General features: G+C 41.2%; 1 protein-coding gene across 2 annotated transcripts in view; it reads left to right on the forward strand.

The window, feature by feature from the left end:
• ELK3 (ETS transcription factor ELK3) overlaps positions 1-20,868 on the forward strand; it is a 298,938-nt gene that overhangs the window by 208,315 nt on the left and 69,755 nt on the right. For both annotated transcript variants that reach the window (XM_069629413.1, XM_069629412.1), the window contains exon 3: positions 16,236-17,075. In XM_069629413.1, the coding sequence (XP_069485514.1) occupies positions 16,236-17,075 (840 nt within the window). The remainder of the gene's footprint in view (positions 1-16,235; positions 17,076-20,868) is intronic.

Consider the following 20,868-nt stretch of genomic DNA (forward strand, 5'->3'; position numbering starts at 1 on the left):
CTTGGCCCTCCTCCTACCCCCACCTGCGAGGCTAAGAACCTCGGGGTCATCTTTGACTCCACCATTTTCCTTCTCCGCCCACATCTCTGAGGTCTCTAAAAAGTCAAATTTCCTACTGCACCTCCTCAGAGGTACTCTGCCTTTCCTCTCCTTCACCCAAAAGCTCATGGTATCCCAAACTCTGGTTCTCCCTAGCTTGTGCTGTTGTAACAGCCTCTTTCTAAATCTACCTGCCTCTACTCTCCGCCCTCTGCAACTAATCCAGAACAGGACTGCAAGACTTGTGTTTGGCCTCAAGCCCTGGGATCGTATCTCTCCAGCTCTGAAATCTCTCCATTGGCTCCCAGTGGTTGCAAGGATTAAATTCAAAACCCTTTGCATTGTCCACAAGGCTTTCTGGGGCCTGGGTCCAAAATACCTTCAGCTATCCCTCTGAAAATACCTCCCCTCTCAAGCTCTTCGCTCCTCTACCTCGAACTCTCTCAGGGTAAGTCGTTATTCAAAGAAACGAGCTGGTGATAGATCTCTGTCCTCGGCTGGGGCCTCCCTCTGGAACAACCTCCCTGCCACTCTAAAACTTGAGGAGAACCATCTCCGGTTCTGGAAGCATCTCAAGACCTTCCTCTTTTCTTCTGCCTTAGCTCCCCCTCTCCCCTTCTGATCTGTTCTCTCTTGGCAGCGTGCACCTGGCCACCCTCTGTCCTCCGGGCCCAGGTACCTGCTCACCCTGACACCCTCCCGCACTGCCTCTGGGCCACCCCTTGCACTGGAGTCTGTATCTGTACCCATACAGCCCCCCTTTTTCTTCCTGCACTTATCAGACCTACCCTGTCTGCTGCCTTAAACCTAGCACTTGCAAATTGCTGGCTGCACTACCACTGTTTGTTGCCTTTATTATGTATTTATTGTTATTTATCTGTTTCTCCTCTGCTTCGCACTTTCCACTTCTCCCCCCTTCCATGCACTTTCCCCCTCCCCCTCTCCCATGCACTTGCGCGTTCTCAATGTCACTGGGCCTAGTAAGATTGCTGTTTAGTTCTTCCCTGTTCCCCTCCTTTGCCTTGTCGCGCTCTGAAACACTTGTGTACGAGCGCGATAGAAATAAAATATCAATTGAAGAGACCACCAGTTTGACCTGGGACATGGCTGATTGAGTGGTATTGGCCAACCTCCAGGGAACTTTCTCTGGAAGGCGGACGTCCTGAGTTCTCTTCACGGGTGGGGCATGGCTTTTTCTGATGTATTGTATGGTCATCTTGGGCACTCTCGAAGGAACTGTCCTGCCTTACCACAATAGATACATAAGCCTGAGCTGAGCTTGTGTTCTCTTTCCACACCCATTGGCTGACCCCAAACCCTGACGACTTGCAAAGACTAGGGAGTAGACTCCCCAGTACAGGGAGTTGAGGAATCGGTTTGTATATGATGGGACACAGGGTGTATACTCAGAAGCATTCGTTTCTTATGAAACCTCCTGTGCTGAGAATGACATTGAATGATCTGCAACATTCGGTCCAGAAAAGCTGGCAAAGGGGTTGGCAGGCAGGGAATCATGGATCGTGCATCCTAAGGATCCTTGCGAAGACCTCAGTAAAAGACCAATGTCTTTTTGGCTTAGGTCAGGCCTGGCAATGTTTAGGAGCAGGTTTCTGTTGCCCTGTCTAAGGTCTACGAATTTGAGGTGTGATGCTTGTGTTTGGTAACACAGTTACGCACACACACTAGGGCAGTAGTCAGGGTATCGAAATCGTAAAATATCAAGTCATTCCCCTCCAAAAAAGGATTAGCCCAATTTGCAGCTCGGATGCCCAGATAAGTAAGAAAAATGTTGATGGATGCCGAATCTGGGAAAACAGTGGGTCTTCATGGGAAGTGCAGTTTGTAATGATTTAAAAAAAATGCATAGAACCTCAGGGTTGTCCTGAAAGGCTAAGGGAAATAGTCTATGGGGCAAAGCAGGAAACACTGGGTATGGTCCTGGTACTGGAGCAGGGACAGTGGAGCAGCGCAACCAGAATATTAGCAGCCGCACCTAATTCAGGTGCAGTTTCTAGCAGGGACCATGATTCAACTGGAATTAGTTCAATCAGGCAGACAACGTGGTCAGGCAGACTTGCAAAGCAGCCAGGACCTCCATAATGGCAGCCATCGGTTCTGTGTCAGAATTCGTTAGGGTTTATCAGCTTTTAAATCTCTCAAGATTTTTGGTGCCTTGAATCTCAGCCCTCATAAGCCCTTTTGGTACGGTCTTGATTGGCTGAATAATCAAGCAAGGCAGACATTTAAAAAAAGGTGGGGAACAAAGCAGGCTCAAAATGAGCCCTGTCCCTGAACCCTTCAAGCTGCAAAAATGAATGCACATGTGTTATTAATGTCACACCAAAACCACACATCAAGCAAATCCTAGCTTCCTATATTTCCAGCTCACCTCACAAGTAGACCTACAGGCGATGAAAATAACTGGAGAGAAGGTAGGGCCTTGCTACCTGACAAATGCTGGCAGAGAGTAAAGTTCAAAATAGCAGAGAGTAACAAACAGACAAACAGTCCATTAATAACAAACGGTCATGAAGACGATTACAGACCTATCAAGAACTCTTGACCTAAAGTCACTCTTGAATGCGGGTCCTAGCAGTATTCAGGTCCATAGATTGCTGGATTGAGAAGACTCTGCAAGGGAGAAGACAGTCCAGTGGGGGTGGCACTCCAGGGATTCAGAACAGGAGACAACGAAGTAAATGAAATGGAGAGCTAGTAGGCAGGTGGGTAGACAAGGGATGGAAGGGAAGAAGAAGGGAGACAAAACGTCATGGGTGCCTAAGGGCACAGCAAAAGCAAGTCTGGTAAGCAGGCACAGATCTCACGATCAGTAATTCAAGAGAAGGGGTTAATCCAAAGCAATCTACTTAGGCAGGCAACAGGATGGAAATTAAGCAGGATCAAAACACTGGAATAGTTCCAGAGTACACTCTCTGCGAAGCACGGACCACCTCTGGAGTGTTGCTGGGTGGAGCTGAAAAGCTTACAACATGTGATGCCACAAGCTCAGGCCGCTGGGAGTTGCAGTGCTGAAGAACTACAATGCCCATATGGGTAGCACTGTAAGGGTCGCAGTACAAGCTGGCAGATGCTAGCTGTTTCCTATTCATTCAAATCAACTGTAATCAAGTTTCAGCCAAAGTCAAATTCTGTTGTCTGACAATTTTAAGATAAAGTTCTTATCCAAATATATTAAAGGAGCTTGTCCTATAAGAGGTCATCCCTGTTACACAAATGCACGGCTATGCTACTTTTTAATGTGGCCAGTGTATGTTTGTCAAACTTTCTGCCCTGGGGTGCATGTGCTGAAAATAGAGGTGGCATACTTAATAAATACAAAAAGGCCAAAAATAATAAAAATGCAATTTTAGCCCACTACAGTAAGTTGTGGCATTCTGTATTTCCTTGCAGTCGGTGAATGCCACTTTGCTAAGGGGGGGCTAGTTCACTGGCAGCTGCCCCGCACAGTGCTGGTTTCTGTCAACACTGGAGCTCAGCCGTATGTCTTGAAAAAGGCATCCAAGGAGGCAGCAACCAGCCCTGGGGTTCTCAGCAAGGAGATGTAACACAGGATTGGAATTACAGCCCAGTCTGACTCTGTGAATAAAGAGAGCTGTGGCGTGCAAAAAGTGCATTGCGCCAAAACCATGTGTGCAAAGCAGCAGGGTGAAGTTGAGAGCAGTCTGCCATCCACTGTTACACAGTCAAGGGTTTTGAGGCTGACAGACGTGCGGTGGACCCACTTAATCGCTGGTAAGAACATATTTTACTGAAGTGACATTTCAAATCTGCACTCGCAGTTACCTTTCAATGTCGTGCAACCTTATGAGTAAAACAGGCATGTCTGACCAAATTAAGCTGGACCTGAAATTGGACAAGATTGACCAAAAATCAAGGAAGCTCAACCTGTTAAAGGAGAAATTACAGCATATTTTGCTCCCAATGATACAGAAATAAAGTCAATTACTAATTTGAAGGATAAAATAACAATAACTGCCTATTAGATCTCTGCTATAATCTCCAACATGTGACAAGAGAGTCAGATGTAAATGAGATAACGGAAACCGAGCAGATGACAGAGACCTTGGCCGCTACTGATAGCTGTATTCCTACAACAGTTGTTTCAACAGATGTTACCAACTTAATATCATCACCCAATCTGATGTGATCAGCAAGTCATTTGCATAAAACAGATACTTCAACTCCTATTAAATCTAACAGCTATGATCCGTCACATATATCTGCGCTCATCTTGGCACCAAACACATTAATTAAGATCTGCAAAGAGATATGTATGTATGTACACAAAAGTGGAGGGGTGATTAACGTAAAAAAGACAAAGTATGTATCTGCTGTTGTAATCCAGAATGACGATGATGATGATGATGATGAAATAAACGTTCCATTAGAGCAAACGCTGGAGGGTAGCTCAATATTAGCTGATGATGATGAGGGAGTTAAAGAAATGGAAGTAGAACAAACTAGAGGTACAAGGGTGGTTGAACGAGTAACTGCTGGCCATATCAGTTTCAGTCCAGTACCAATAACTGTGAGTTTAAATATGAATAACATAGGAAAGAAGAAGAAAGGAAAGACTAAAAAAGCTAGAATTAAAAAGAATAAGCACAGCCGGATCTCCAAAGATAATGTAGTACAAAGGAGATTTCTAAGAAGAATAACAACAATAAACTTCCGAGTAAAATCAAATGCCGAAGATCACCCACAAGGGACCAACGAATTTGGAGGACTGTCTAATTAAAGGACAACCGACTGTTTCAGGAAAAAAAGGCAAATTTAGAATTTTATCAATGGACAATACTGAACAGTCGGTCAAGTTTTTTGAAGTTGGTGATATTCCAGCTCCCACTAGCCAAGACATTTTGTTCTCCAAGTCAAGACACAAGGAAGAATAAACGCATGATGATTATGCATCTGTTAAGCCTATTACAAGCTTTCTTATGAGCAAACTCTTTTCCTCTGCTGATAGTACATTTTTGAATTGATCTAACATGTATCTATTAGAAGACTTAATCCCTTTTTACGTTCCATGACCACTAAAGACATTGCCCACGTTGAATTGTTAGAGAGTGGGTAAAAAGTTTGTCTTAATAGTGCACTGTTAATCTATGCCTATCGCAGAATTATTTTGTCTTTTGCTACTTTGTTTCTTAAATTGTGTTATGAGGTTGAAAGAGTAGATGAGAGGTTAATATTGAATGTAGAACGAAGTAAGAGAGATTTAAACATTTTAAAGATGTAGTGCACAAATGTAGGTAATTTGGTTATCTTTGAGGATGTTTCTACATCGGAAACCAAATTAAACAGCCATAATTGTAGCTGGTCGTGTTTGCCTGTTACTCTTCAACTAAAAAATATGCTGCAACCCTAGTATTTGTAATAACGAAATGACAATAGCTTCCTGGAATACACATGTCCATAGGCATTTGCTAAATACAAGAACAATTATTATTCAAACATGAGATGTTTTTAATTCAGGAGAGTTGGCTTTTGCATGATTTTTATGTTGATGGATATAATGTGTTTATGCAGAAGGCAAGAAAAGGAATTTGTGGGTGCCCCTATGGGGGTCTACATAGAGGTGTAAATAATAAATGTAGTGCTGTTGAAATAAATACAAAGAACCATCTATGCCGGTGCACGGCCTGAGAAGTATCCGCTGTGGACCCCCAGCCTGCCACCATCCACCAGCCCCATTCAGTGCATGAAGTTCGGATACAACGGCAAGATGGCCGCCCCCATTTCTACCACACTGGATGGCCCTCTATATACTCCATGCTTGGAGCGACCTGATTGAGGAAATTGGCCTACAAACCAGCAACCTGTATTTTGCAGGCAGGTGGAATAGGCCTGTTCCAAAGGCCGGTGTCTAAGGCCTGAAGAACTTGTTTCTTCCGGTCTCCGCCAGGCAAACCAGCATGCCTGTTCCCCTGCTTGTCGCAACCTCATCGCTTCTAAATGCTCAGAAGATAAGCCAGGTTACCGCCTTTCAGGAAGCACATCTGTTAGCCTTTGTAATGTATCGCTATCCCGCACTTTAAGTGTAAGGCAAACTGTTAGCTGCCCTTTACCTTCACCCACCCCTTTCCTCCCAGCGTACCAACCTGGTCTCACATCGTCTGCCCAGCACACGCCGTTCGCAACAAGCCCACTCAATGTATACACATCTACCTCGCATTTACCCAAGCCCATTGCTCATTTGTCCGCGGTGGATGCAAAATTGACTTTGTGGTCAAGAAATCAATTTTCCTGATCTAATCTGTGCCACCAATGCCCTTGCAGCTGATGTAGCACCCAGTTCATGCTGTTTTCTTTTTCTTGCCTCACTCATTGTAAAACCTCTAATCTCCTATACCACGACTACGGATCATTAATCACTGCTCGTTGTTCCCCTTGCATGCATGATGTGATCCTGCACACCGTCCGTGCACTAATATGGACCAAACAAGAGTGGTTTGTTTTGTCTCGCGGATTCAATCACATCCATTCTCTATGACTTTCCTCACTGCCACATGACCAGTGTCTCTTACCAGTGCCACTATTCACTTATTTAAATTTTTGTACTTGTCTCACCCGCATTTTTGTCTCTATAACCTCTGCGATCCACCTTTCCCTTGACTTGCCTGGCCATGATCCTGCACACAGACCGTGCCCTACCATGGACCCAGCAAGTTGGGATTTTTATCCTGTGGATATTGTAATATTTTCTGGTGTCTGTAATTAGCTTCACTGTTGATTTCATATGTCTTTGCATATTTCACACATTTTGCAATACTTTCGAAATAGCTGTGATCCCGCTGTGATCCCGCTTGACGACCTGCCTAATACAGATCCAGTAATTGGTTGTTCTTTGCCTCGCTGAATATTATACGTTGTTTTTTCAATGTCATTCCTCATGTAACCCTACTATGACTGTAGCTAGCACCTAGATGCCTCAAGGTTGTGTGCGCGGCTATAAATGTAAAAATAAACTGCGATTATATTTTGGTGGTTGAGATTACACTTGAAAATGAGTCTTCTATATTAGACTCGCCTGGAGGAATGTTCACAAAGGAAGTATTGAAACACATTGAAGAAATTGTGAACGCCTATCACTATATTTCTGTAGGCCTCACAGGTGGTGATTGTAATGCTGACGGCGGATTATATGATGACAGTGCCTGTATGACCATATCATGCAATCCTGCAATATCAGAAGCTAAATTACGGCAAACTATGGGACATGACAAAGGAAAAAAGGTTGTTATTCATGACTAATTTGCAGATGTTAATGCTCAATTGTCGCACTAGCAGGGATATCCCTGGTTCACCGACTTGGCAACTAGTGTTTACAAAATCATTTATAGACTGCTTTTTTATTAGTAGTGAACACTTTTCAATTGAAGGGAGTCTGAAAATACTAAAAAAGAATGGAAGTGATCATGCGATAATATCATTAGTGGTAAATCTATTTACCACAGGAATTCCTGGAAAAACATTGAGAGCACCGAAGTCCACATCTCTGCGAACAGAGACATTGGACGATGAAGAACATCATTTACCTGAATAATCAAGATATTTTAATTCTGAATCAACTAAGGGTTTTAGACTTGTAAACAACGGAAGAGTTTGGCAATTGGATGATAAAGTTAACAAACAGATAAAGTTAACAAACACTTTTTGTACTGTTGGTCATAAGATTGTGGATTCTGACATTAACAATAGGGAAAGAAAGATATATGATATTATTGCTAGGGAAAACAGTATTTTAATAAGGAATGTTCACAGAATTGCTCAAGATAGAAAATCGAATACAAATCAAAGGAAAGAGTTGGCTAAAAAGACATCAGGTATACATAAGAAACACACGTTGGCAAATATGATAAAGGTTGTTACCATTAATGATGAAAAAAAAGTTCTGGTATATTGTCAACAAACACACCATTTAGAACATGCAACCAAATCCCGTTCCTGAAAACAGTTTGAGTGATTTTCTAGCAAAAACATTTTATAAAAAGAATATAGTGAATCATATCAACTCACCGATTAGAAGGAAGAAATGTAAATTTGGGAAATCTGATTTGATTTATTTGTAAAACATATTACGTAAGTTTCAAACCTCCAATGCTCGCGGTCCTGATGGTCTTACGAATGTGATTCTTTTTAAAACATTTTTGATTGTGTTATGGTTTGTAATTGAAACCTTTCAGAATTCAAATATAAAAAAGTATAACACACAATTAACAATGAAGAGTCGGCCCTACAGAAGGATACAGATTGGGTCATGGTGGCATGACCTTTTGTGGGTGGACTGGGCGGTCCAACAACTACGCTGAAACCGCTAACCCTACCCATTCCCAGAGCCACTTACAGAAACCTGAACAGTATCCAGAGAAGTGGTGGCTGGACATTCTATAGACAGAAGGAAACTCGAGGCCCTGGTCCACTTCCTGACAGCCAGCTGTGCAGAGCCCAAGGAGCGTACTCTGACGAGAGTGGGAAAAGGCAATTGACTGTCACAAAAACCCAGCTGAACCGGCAAAGACACCCGCCACCAAGTACCAAGTAACGGGAATTAGTCAAGTCCGGGAGAGGGCCAAGCAATACTTAAGAGAGCCTCAGAGGGCATTAGTAATAGCAAAAGGGTGTACATGACTGTCAGCTGAACATGCACAAAGATTAAGAACAGTAAAAAGCTAACCCTCACTTTGGCAGTTGTGACTTAAGTCTCTCAGTACAGAAACCAGAATACACTTGAAATGTAGTCAAGGGGTTACATTCTCAAGTACAATCCGAAGAAACTGAAAACCTGCCAACAGGTCTTTTGGCGCACCATTGACAAGAACAGAGCTCTCAGGAGGGCAGTCGCTGATAGAGGCGTCAAGATCCTCCTGGGCACACCCCAGAAGCATCCAGCGCTGGTCAATTGAGCCAAACCCCAATCAACTTCTATCACCAGATCCTACCAAGAGTCCCATCTTTTCAGATCATGACCTTAACATTGCCTTCCTCAATATAAGAATAAAACCATTATCATTGTCATTTTCTTCGCGTTTGAAAGCCAAGAAAATAGAAAACCCTTTTAGACTGCAAACCATAAGAAAATAAAGAAAACCGTAAACCTTTTTATGATATAGTTCCTACTCCAGTTCTACGGAAGTGTGGTGCTGTTCCTTCCTTAGAAAATTCATTATAAAGTCACCACCTTCAAAGTAACGATCCAGTAATCCCCTTTCCAGTTAATTCTCTGTTTTGATTTGGAACCTCCTTGGTGTCTCTTGACATGTGGCACTCGTTTTATCACCACAGGCTGTAAATCACAATCTATTCATTCTGAAAGTGGCTTCACAATAGAAGTTATCCCACTAAATATTTGTCTCAATAGTGATACATTATTGCATTCCTTATGTACCTTGGGTAAGAAATAAACAGTGGGCCTGTTTGGATATTTAACTATCACAAAATAATTTTCATCATTTATTAATAGTCCACCTCTAGCCCAGTCCACAATTGTGTTGATATCTATCTCTTTGGTCCCTAACAATTTGGAATGCAGGATTTTCTTGTACCACCCTGGAGTCTTCAAATGTTCAAACCTTTTCTTCATGCAGACGTCTTTGTTCATTATCATCAGATTGCTCCCTTTATCAGCTAGATTTATCATTATTGTATTGTCAGATTACAAAGATTCCAATGCTATTCCTTTTGCTTTAGTACGATTTTAACTGGTATTAACCCTTTTTGTTATTAACACTTTTTCTTTCCGCTTGTGTTGGTATGTTTGCTCCAGTATTGAATTCAAGAATAGATCAATCACATTGTCTGATGCAAGGGACGGGACAAATTTAGAGGTTTCTTAAATTCCATAATTTTGCTCATGCCCTGTGCAATTTCAAGTTCCTGAGTAAGACTGCTGATTTTATTCTCTTGTATCTTTTCCAGAAATAGTATGCGTCCAAGGTCTTACAGATAATTTTTTGTATGTCTTGAAATGTCCATCAGTCTGACATCTTTTTTGCATGATGAATGCATTTTTTGTGTTTAATTTTCCTGCAAAATTAAATACACTTATGTGTGCATCTGCATAATTCAAGTGTTAGGTACACATGATGATTCCTTCTAAGTATCTGTATTTCTTCCTTGGTTAGTACACATGTACAGAGATTAATCATTTTTTACTCATCTATTTGTGATTCATGTTGGATCTTAGCCAGGACTTTGTTATTCCCATGTCTCTCTTATTATCTCTTTTTTTGTATTCTACTCTTTCCTTTGGTTCTTCCTGACGTATATTGACTGATCATGTGCATCGCTCCAATCTTCCCTGGGATTTGATATTTTCTATGAAAAATTTCACCATGTTGCCTCTCCTGTAATATATTATTTGTGTGAAAAAACATATTTTCTCAGTTGGTGTATCATTATCAACAACTGCAACACTTGTTCCACGCCTTTCCTCTCCACTGTCATTGATTTCTGGATCTGAGTTTACAGGCATGCTACTGGATGTGCTGCGCTATGAGTACAATGTATGCATAATCCCATCATATTTTGGTTGGCATGAAAAACGACTGCAATGTCCATAATCATGTTCATCCCTAAAGAATTATTTTGTCATTTTCAATTTAATTTTGAAATTCGTTAAGGGTGCAATCTAATGTGTTATAGTTATTTTGGATAGTTTGGAGAATTGACTGTTTATTCCTTTTTATTTATTTCATATTTCATGTGTCTATAGAATTTCTCTGTATGTGTGATTAGTAATGTAATCATACTAAAGTATTCCCGAGTAAGATTGTCTTGCCATACCTTACTAAATTCATCATCATTATCCTCATCACATTTGGGAAACATCAACAGTCTTCATCACCTTCTAAATATTGCTTGAGAGAGTGATCTCCTAGAACTTGGAAATCTCTTTCTTGGATATTTTTCTCTAAGGGTTTCTGTGGATGGATTCCTTTAATGAAAAGCATATAGTGCAAAGCCCCTAGGCCTAAAAAGAGGTTTAATATATTCTCTTGATTCCTTGTATGTTGCCATATTTAACTACAGTTAAAATTTGATTGTCTTCGGTGCAGACTCACTAATGCATAGTAATACACTAATATTGCACATGTGTGTTACATGTAGCGCTGCACTTCACCTATGAAATTACAATAACATATTTTAAAACTTGCAGCTATTACACCCCACAATGTATTACACCTGGCAAATACTCCACATTAAAACTAAATCAATATGTGCGAAAACCTAATGGGGGTCATTACGACCCTGGCGTTAAGGGTTTAACGGCACCGTAAAAGGTGTCGGCGTCGTTAAACCCTTAACGCCTGATTACGAGGTCCCTTTGCGGGACCCGACCTTAACGGCTGGTTTTACCAGCCGTTAAAGTAGGGTGCCGGAAAGGGACCTCAGTGCTAATTACGGTACCGCAATTTGCAGTACCGTACTTAGCGCCTTCCCCAGTCCCATTGAGCCCTATGGGGCAAAAATGGGAATGGGGAAGGGCCATGGTGAAATGGGGAAATACCGTCCAGCCAACCTTGGAATGGGGTGGTATTTCCCCATTCCACCATGGCGGACTCGTTACAACACCGGCACCAACCATGGTGCTAATAGCGCCATGGTTTAGCGCCGGGGTTGTAATGAGGGCCAATGTCCTGATACCACTATTAGGTTTAATAAAAAACATTATCTTAATGCAATTCCTTGCTAGAATTGGCCAGGGCACCATGTGCAGATTTGGGAACAGCTAATGTAAAGGGACAGGCAACTGCGTACAGCAGGAGGGAGCACAAGAAGGACGAACAGCCAAGGTAAATAAGAACAATGGAACCAAAAGAAAAGGTAGACTGCAATGGTGAACAAGTACGGATGGGAACCATGTACTCTACAAACAATGTGGAATGCCACTAGCGGTGTACACAGGTCAGTCTGGAGACTGCCCACAGATACAAGGGACACTCAATACCTCTGTGCAAATACTCTAACAGATAGTCACCATGCAATCCAATGAGAAAGGGGCAGCACGAGTGGCCTCTGTGCCTGGACCCTATGGCACAAACAAGTTGTGCACATACACAAGGCAAGCCTATGTGCGTGTATTCGGAACATACAGTGGATGCCTTCTGTTGGAACAGCAATTACCCACTGGTAAATGAAATACTGGTAAAATGAGACAGACAGGCAGACAGGCAGAGATTGTCCCCTATGCATAGGAGCCACTCTCTGTACAAAGGAATCCACAGAGGCGCAGGTGAGGACACTGTAGAACAGTGAAGCAGGCTTTACAATCGGACTGGGAACACTCGAACTATAGAAAGCAGGGGCATGGGACCCAGAATAACAACTAAGCGGAAATGTACAAACAGAAGCCAGAGAAAACAGTATGACTAAACAGGGTAAAGCTCGAGACTATAAATACGTGAAATAGCAGGAGAAGAGGACGAAGCAGGAATCAGGGACGAAGACTTAAGGAAAGTAGCAAAAGTAACAGAGGCTGGAAGTTGCAGGGGCAAAGCACAATAATCGGGGTGGGAGCTGCAGAAAATAAGCACAAATAAAAGGGGCAGAGAGTAAATGACAGAACCTGCAAGGCTGAGCTGTGGAAACTGGAGCAAGGGATTGCAGGAGCTGGGATAAGCACAATGGTCAGCAAAATAGAGAGATTCCAAATGAGTCCCGGTTGCATGAGGATCAGATGTCAATGCACAGAGAGGAACCCTTAGGGTCTGGCAGCCAATAAGAGCAGTGCTAGCAGGGAGGAAAGTCAGGGTAGAGCCGTTTGACTGGCTGCACACAAGCAATCACATGGGTGGTTAATGGAAATCGCCTGCACGGATTTTGTAAGAGGAGCCAGTGCTGACAAACTCCAGGGGTTTCTCTATAGAAACAAAAGCACAGTAATTGCTGTGGTATTTTGAGTGTTGCAGTCCTCTGAAAAGCACTTTCCTTCTTCTGTTCACAAAGAAACATGTGTGTGTACATGTGCAAGAGTGTTTCTGGACTAGGCTGCTAGATTTTCCAGGTATCTTGTAGGTGCAATACGGGAGTTGTAGTACTTGTTTTTGAAAGTACAGATTTGTGCCTGAATATGTTAAATGATGATTCGGGGTCATGTTTGTTGATGGTTGACAATATCGAGCAGGCCTGCAGACAGCGCCACCCAGAGGCCAAAATGCTGAGTTGTGGCATTCCTAGAGAATATATAATTCCCTACAATCCAGTTATACAATGGTTTTTACCTGTTTCGAATCTTCCTTCCTAGGTATCAATATATTTTGCTTGCACTCAACAAAAACACAAACAAATATTACCTTGTTTTGATTTTCTGACTTTTGCCATGAATCTTTTATTATGTGTCAGACAAATAATTATACTCCCAAAACTAAGACGCCACTCGTTTGTCAATCATCTGACAACCTCCAAAAACGTTCATGATTTTTTAACCAATAATACCACTACTAAGAACTAATGTAAAATGTTTACCACTTAACTATATAGTAAGGTTTATTCTATTGTCGGACCTATGCGTTATTCTATTGGTTTCCATGGTGCATATTTCTGTTTTCAGGAAAGTCTACAATGCAAAAGTAAACAAAAAGAATCCAGAGTCAACCCATAACCTTGCACTTTTCTGGAAAAAACAGTTAATGTGTATTTTATAACCTTTAGATAACATCCTAACTTTGTCATATAATCTTATATCAAGTGAGAATTGCAACCATCTTGTAAACCACAGAATTCTTTATTCAATTAAATCAAACCTAAAACATATATCCCTCTGGATTGAGAAGTTATCAATTTTGCAATTAATTCCCTTTTCTGTACATATTTTTGTGCAATCAATTTAACATAATTATGTTCCTTCCCATTGACGCAATATTCATATAATAGTATTGCACACATTATAGTGACTGTGACAGATACCGCACCACTTTCAGCATATCGGGGATAGCTATGCAAGAGAGCCACACATTCTTCTTCAGATATCAGAATGGACATGGTTATTTTCACTAAAGAAGGTGATATGTTGCAAATACTGGAACATTTACATCACAGTATTTTTGATTGATTGATGAAAAACCATAGAAATGTCACATTGACAAATATTTCATAAGAGCAGTGAGTGATCCTCTGATACTCATATTTTCCATATAGACATCTCCTCAGCAAAGGTGTCCTAATATCCTACACTATAAGGATAACAAAGCTAGCTTGTCAGTCAATAGCCTTAAACTGATTAAGGTGTTCAGTAAATCAACCATCGTATTAAGTTGCATGGGTGGGACTGAGAAACAGTCTATCTTTTCTTAAAGCCAATCAACAGCGCACCCTTCATAAACACACACAAGTATGATAGCTTTTGATCATTTAAAAGATACTGAAAGCGGTGACAAGCAGACTATGCTTTGTAACATCAGAGAACTCTCAAGCAATAACATTTTCTATTTGCTCAACATCTTAATAAAGTGTGAATGTTACACTTAGTATTTTTAAACTAACCTAATTGTACTTTTCTATTACTTACCCATCTCTTACTAGGAGTAATGGAGCTACTGGTAGGATAACCTTTCATTAATGGGAATAGAGAGATACAGGTCACATCTTGGTTGAAAACTGAATTACCGATGTATGTTAAATCTATGTGAGAATGTCATCCTTCAAATGATATCAAGTAGAAAAAGGTTTGTCTAAATATGTTTTTCACAAATATTCATTGTATGCATTCGCTCTGTGAACCTTAACTTGCTAAGATCTAGTTAGAGAAAAAAGTCTGCAGCTGTTAAGAATAAATTGCCGTTTCAGATCTATTGTTTCAATGTGGTTAAATGCTGTTTAATAGACACACCGACCCACATTTTCATTATTCAAGAGTGAGGGTTGTCCACAATAGAAATGTGCCATTGAACAGTGAATAAACAATCAATTTTTGTAATATAAATATTTACATTTGTTGGAATTATTTTCTATTGCTTGAAAGAGTATCTGTATCTAATATATACCAACTAACATTTTAAGTTTAAAATATAAAAAAATTAGCTTTCTCTTTGAAAGCTGAAAAGTGGATTTTATAATAGATGGGATTAAGTACCCCTTAACAAACATTGTAAAGAAAATGCAATTCACTAGGGGGTCTTTTGATCAAACAGAGAAACGAGACTAAAGGCTGAGTTATTTTATAAGACCGTTGGAACTCCGAGATGACAATATCTTTTGTATGTATGCTAGCGTGTACTTTATGCCTTATAATACCATGGCCCTCATTACAAGTCAGGCGGTGGACCATGGTGCTAGTAGCACCATGGTCCATGCCGGATTCCGCCATGGTGGATGGCGGAATTACCGCCCCATTCCAAGGTGAGTGGGGCGGTAATTCCCCACTCACCATTTGCCCTTCCCCATTCCCATTTTTGCCCCATAGAGCATAATGGGGATGGGGAAGGCGCTAATTACGGCACCGTAAATTACGGTGCCGTAATTAGCACCAAGGTCGCTTAGCGCCTTGGACCTTAACGCCTACAAAAAGCAGGCGTTAAAGTGTGAATCAGGTGTTAAGGGTTTAACGCCGCCAACGGCGCCGTTAAACCCTTAACGCCTGACTTGTAATGAGGGCCATGGTCACACCCCCAACTCCTTCAATACATGGTCTTGTACTCATCCTGATACAAGATATCTTCCAATTGTTTAGATGTAAAAGAAATGGTGAACATTTTATGGTTGGCTGAAAAGAACCACAATGCAGTCTGAAATGTGTTGCAAACAAATATTGTAAAAAGCATTTTAACAGATGTGTTTTAAAATAAGAGAAAACATGGAGAATGTTCACAAAACTCCAGTGCCAAGCTCAAGTAGCAAATAATACCGCACAGAGGTCTTTATCAAGTAATGTTTGTTAATTGTCATAGACAGTATCAACATTCCAGTGTCAGTTCAATTCCACTATGTATTTGCTCAGACAGAACCATTTTGATGTTCCAACTCAACTACAATATGTTAATACAGTTGGGTAGAAATGTTCTTTTCTTAATGTAGGTGATAAGTGATGTCACAAATAGATTGTAATAGGAACATATTAAAGGTTTTTATATAACTATTGCAGGCACCCATGTATTACAATGAGATTAATGTTATGAAGACATGACTTATCAAACTTTTCCCAGATAATAAAACATTATGACATTTTTTGTCCACAGAATATCATCAAAAAAGTCATTGGGCAGAAATTTGTGTACAAATTTGTGTCCTTCCCAGAGATCTTAAAAATGGATCCACATGCTTTGGATATCAGCAGGGAGAGTTTATTGCTGCAGGACAGCGATTGCAAAATCCCTTCAGAGGCAAGGGAGCAGCACAAACATAGTTTGTCAGCACTTAAAAGCGCTCATCGGAATGAATACATTCACTCTGGCCTGTATTCATCTTTCACCATTAACTCCCTGCAGAACCAGAGGGATAACTTCAAAACTATTAAAACTGAGAAACTGGAAGAAGAGGAAGAAGAAGAGGAAGAGGAAGATGAGAAGGACGAACCACCAGCAAGAAGACCAGTGGAAGAAGTCAGGACTGTTATAAGATTTGTGACTAATAAATCCAATAAAGTAGACAATCGTGCAATGAGGCCCATGGTGTCACTGCCTTCCACATCAGAATCAGCAGCAGTATCTTCTCTTTTGACCACATCTGTATCAGCTAAAATAGCATCGATAATGGCCACAAATGCATCCCGCATTTCATCCTCATCCCCAGCCTCTTCACGGTCTTCTTCTTTGTCTCCCAACTCTTCCTTCTCTCCTGAACAGAGGAGCCTTTTTCTTGAAGACAACTACTATGACTCAGATTTCGCAGAGCCCTTAAACCTCTCCTCTGGCTCAAAACTAAAATCTCATTCGCTACCTCCGAAGGCTAAAAAACCCAAAGGCCTGGAAATTTCAGCACCTCCGCTCCTTCTCTCCAGTAGCGACATAGGGTCAATTGCCCTCAACAGCCCTGCACTTCCATCTGGATCGCTGACTCCAGCTTTCTTTACTGCACAGGTAAGTGAAGTCCTGTTTATTATGGTAAAGTCTGCACTAAGCTCTTTATGGAAAGTTAAAGAATAGGTGCAGGAGCGTCAGATGTCTGGAATTTTCTATCAGAAAATCTTTATTGTGAAACATATTTTTCCATTAAGAACGCAAATATTTTTGCATTTCATTTAACTTGCACTGTAGCCAACTCATTATGATTATCCTACTAAATGTAAAAATACATAGAAAAGATTCAATATGTGCAGTTCTAAAATACGTCACACAAGTTAAGCATAGCCAAAAGCTAGGACATTTCTCTGTTTGTTAGTTGCTTGACTACAGCTGCTTTTGCATATTCTGTGAAGAAATGCTTAATTGTATCCCTTTCTGCATTAATCTGCATCAAAGTTATGCTCGTAGTATATATGCAACAACAAATTCTGCCATGTTCGCCCTTATTTCACAAAGAGAGGTAAATTGAATAAATAAATGCATTAAGCTGTTTTGTGTCCCCACAACAAACATTTACACGTCTCTAGAGGATGCACAGCTCCTCCCTTAAAACACAGACCCCATAGGGGAACTTTTATTGGAGGTCCATTATCATTTCCTGCCAGATTTCGTTAGTGCCAATAATCTGCCCTCTGAAAGGAATCTTTAAAGTTGCCATGTTTCCGGAGAGTCCACAGTCAGGGTCCAGATTATCAAAACTTTGCCCTTGCGCAAAAAATGTAGCAATTGAATTTAGGACCAGTTTTGCTGCTTGGATAATACAGAAAGGAGCAAACATGTTTGCCCTAAACCGTGTTATCTAAAATGTTCTCAGTAGTGCAAAACACGAAATTGACTGTTATCTACTATGTTTGCTAAGAATATGAAATAATTAAATGTAGAAAATCCAATACTTTAAATGTAATACAGCAAACACAGTGCACACGTTTTTAGATAATACACACTGTGATAAAAACCCATTTCTTAAATTCCTCAATATGTTAGTAGGTCCAAGTAAAACAACCATTTAACAGAACATTGCCACTGTAAGAGAATATTGGCCGTAGGAGAGTTTGGGGAGCTGTGAATCCGTTTTTTCCGTTACTATGTGACATGCTTGATTTTTGCGCATAGAGCTGTACTGACAACTCCATATTTGCGAAGGCGATTGCCTAAAAATGTAATAAGGGGAGCATTAATGTGTAGCTAATTTATCGACATGAAAATGAAACGTGTTTTCCAAGCAGCATTGATGAAGGGCTTTTGGTTCCTGGCACAGTCCGGTTGCTGATTGCTTTAAATAGTAACAATACAGTAGTTAATACATTAAACATGATGCTAGTGGAGCAGGAGCTGGAAACAGTAAATGAGAACAAAACAAGGCAGACATGAAACATCTACTATAATAAACACTTGAAACACTTGTGTACAGGTGCATTATAAATTACTCACATCATATCATAACAGTATTTACAGTTTGATGAATCCTACGGATACCTCATTGAAACACTGCCTAAAGTCTCCTCCCAGCTGGCCAGGGAAAAGCAGACTCTTCCTGATTCTAACCCTGGGGGTGGTGTACTCTGGGAGGATCGCCTGGGAGACGACAGGGCCCAGGGTGGTGAGGAGATTCCGTGGGATGAGGCACAGTATTATTCCTCTGGAAGGAAGTATCTTTCCAAGTTAGCAAAAGAGGTAATGGGTTACTGTCATTTCAATGTACTTGACCCTCATATTAAATCTCATGGTATGGATACAAGTATTGGAAAATCTGAGCAAGCCTTACCGAAGGAAATATTATTTTTGAGCATCCCAAACTAAACACCTTCCTCACTCCCGAGGGGATAATGTAAAGGAATATGGAAATGTTGTCTTCAATAAATTATCTTCCTTTGTAACAGATAATTCTCATAGTCCATCTCTTAATGAGTTTAGGGAAAATAAATCTAACCATTAAAAATAACTCAATTGTCAAAAGAAACAACTTTGCAGAAAGGGACTACAAGTCCCAGAATCCCAGGAATACTCATATGATGAAGAGGCATGCAGATGCAGCAGTACTCAGGCAATTAAGCCTAACTGCCATTGCAGTAGTCAGGCAATTGAGCCTAACAGCCGACACCTGAAGGAAGCTGGGAGGCATAAAAGGCCCCCTCAGGTGCAGGCAATCGGAAGAGGGAGTAGAAAGAGCTGGAACTGTGAAAGGAGTGCGAGCCGTAGCAGTAGTAGCAGAAAGAAGAAGACATGAGGCTGGAAAACCAAGCAGAAGTGAGCATGGACAGATCAGATTTCACCTGCATGTTCTGAGAGAGTCCTGTTCCCTCAAATTCAGAAGATCAGATTTCACCTGCGTGTTCTGAGAGAGTCCTGTTCCCCCATATTCAGAAGTGCAGAGGCTGTGCAGCAGAAGACGTGCAGGAGGGCTGGTTTTCCTCATGTGAGCCTGATTGCCATTGTTGCTGTGCAGAGACCATGCTGGAGACTGGGGCGAGGAGCAGTTTTCAAGCCATGGGTCTTAGGAGCGAGAGGGGCTCAAGAAAAGTGTGACCGGACCGAGACACCTTCACAGAGGAAGGGTGTGGGTCCTAACAAAGACAGAAGCAGCAGAGGTCATAGCAGAAGTCAGAAAAAGCAGTGCAACCCACAGAGCAAGTGTCAAAGAAGCCAGTGAGTGAAGTACGGTTTTCTAAAACCTTGTGCGAGCATTGCCGGACACAGTATCCAGCTCTGTGATAACTCGCATAAGAATTAAAGCGAGTAAAACTTGGTTGTTGAATCTACAATGTCAACAAAATGGAAATGTAGCACTTGTGTGTAATCTGGAAGATCCTTTTACTTGCGTATAAAGCTAATGCTACTAAAATCCATTGTTCAATGCGACTGTTTCTACCTAAAGGAGTGGTTGTGTGTCTCCAATTAAGGGAGTGAACGCTGCAAAGAACATTACCGAATACTTAACATTGACAATACAATTGTGGAAACATTTAACATATGGAAAGTACATCAAAGGGTGGTCGTGTGTGCCTAATTGTGATTCTTAAAGCCAAGGTTGAACTCTATCCTTCACTTTTGTACAGAAATACAATGTTATATCAATCTTTAAAGAGGTGACAAAGCATCGTGGCCAAAACTACGATTGGGGCTATTTTGCTAGAAGCAGAAAGTAGATATTTCCCCCAAGAGAGGAGATTTTTTGCCAGTGGAACTTTGGTTAACTACCTTTTACTTTGATTTTGAAACATCAAAAACTGATTCAAGACATTTCTTTCTTTGGTTGAACATTTGCAGAAGTGACTTTGAATCCCAGAGAAGGGAAATTACCCAGGACATAAGAAGGTCATTCAGGAACTCTGAATATCATTCATATCATGTTGAATTGCCATATCCTTTTTTTATGTATTTGTTGTTTAGTGTGAGGGCCAATTATCCTGTGTTAGAGTGCATTCCTTTAGCTTTGGTTGGGCATGGAATTCCTCAGCAGAGTAAGGACAGTGAGCAGGGACATCATTTGGGGGTCGCCAGGGGTCTCCCTTGAGGTCTCCTTTGCTACCGCTGTGGTCTCCCTTGCTAGCCACTTCCTGTGATGTCATCAGGGGTCAAGGGTCATGTGATGTCATGTCCGCTACCCCTGGCATTTTGGTGAAATGACGTCAGTGAGGCATTTTGACATATTTCCTTCAATAAAAATATGGCACACTTTGATAAATCTTAAAACAGTTGTCCGCCTCACAATACTGACCCCTCACAACAGAGAAATACAGGCATGCCATTCAGTTGCAATGGTGTTTACGGTTTATTGGGATGGTGGGTGATACACCTTTGGGATGTC

This window comes from Ambystoma mexicanum, chromosome 12 (genome assembly GCF_040938575.1).
Source record: "Ambystoma mexicanum isolate Mex_15411 chromosome 12, UKY_AmexF1_1, whole genome shotgun sequence".
In the NCBI taxonomy this organism is placed as follows: domain Eukaryota; kingdom Metazoa; phylum Chordata; class Amphibia; order Caudata; family Ambystomatidae; genus Ambystoma; species Ambystoma mexicanum.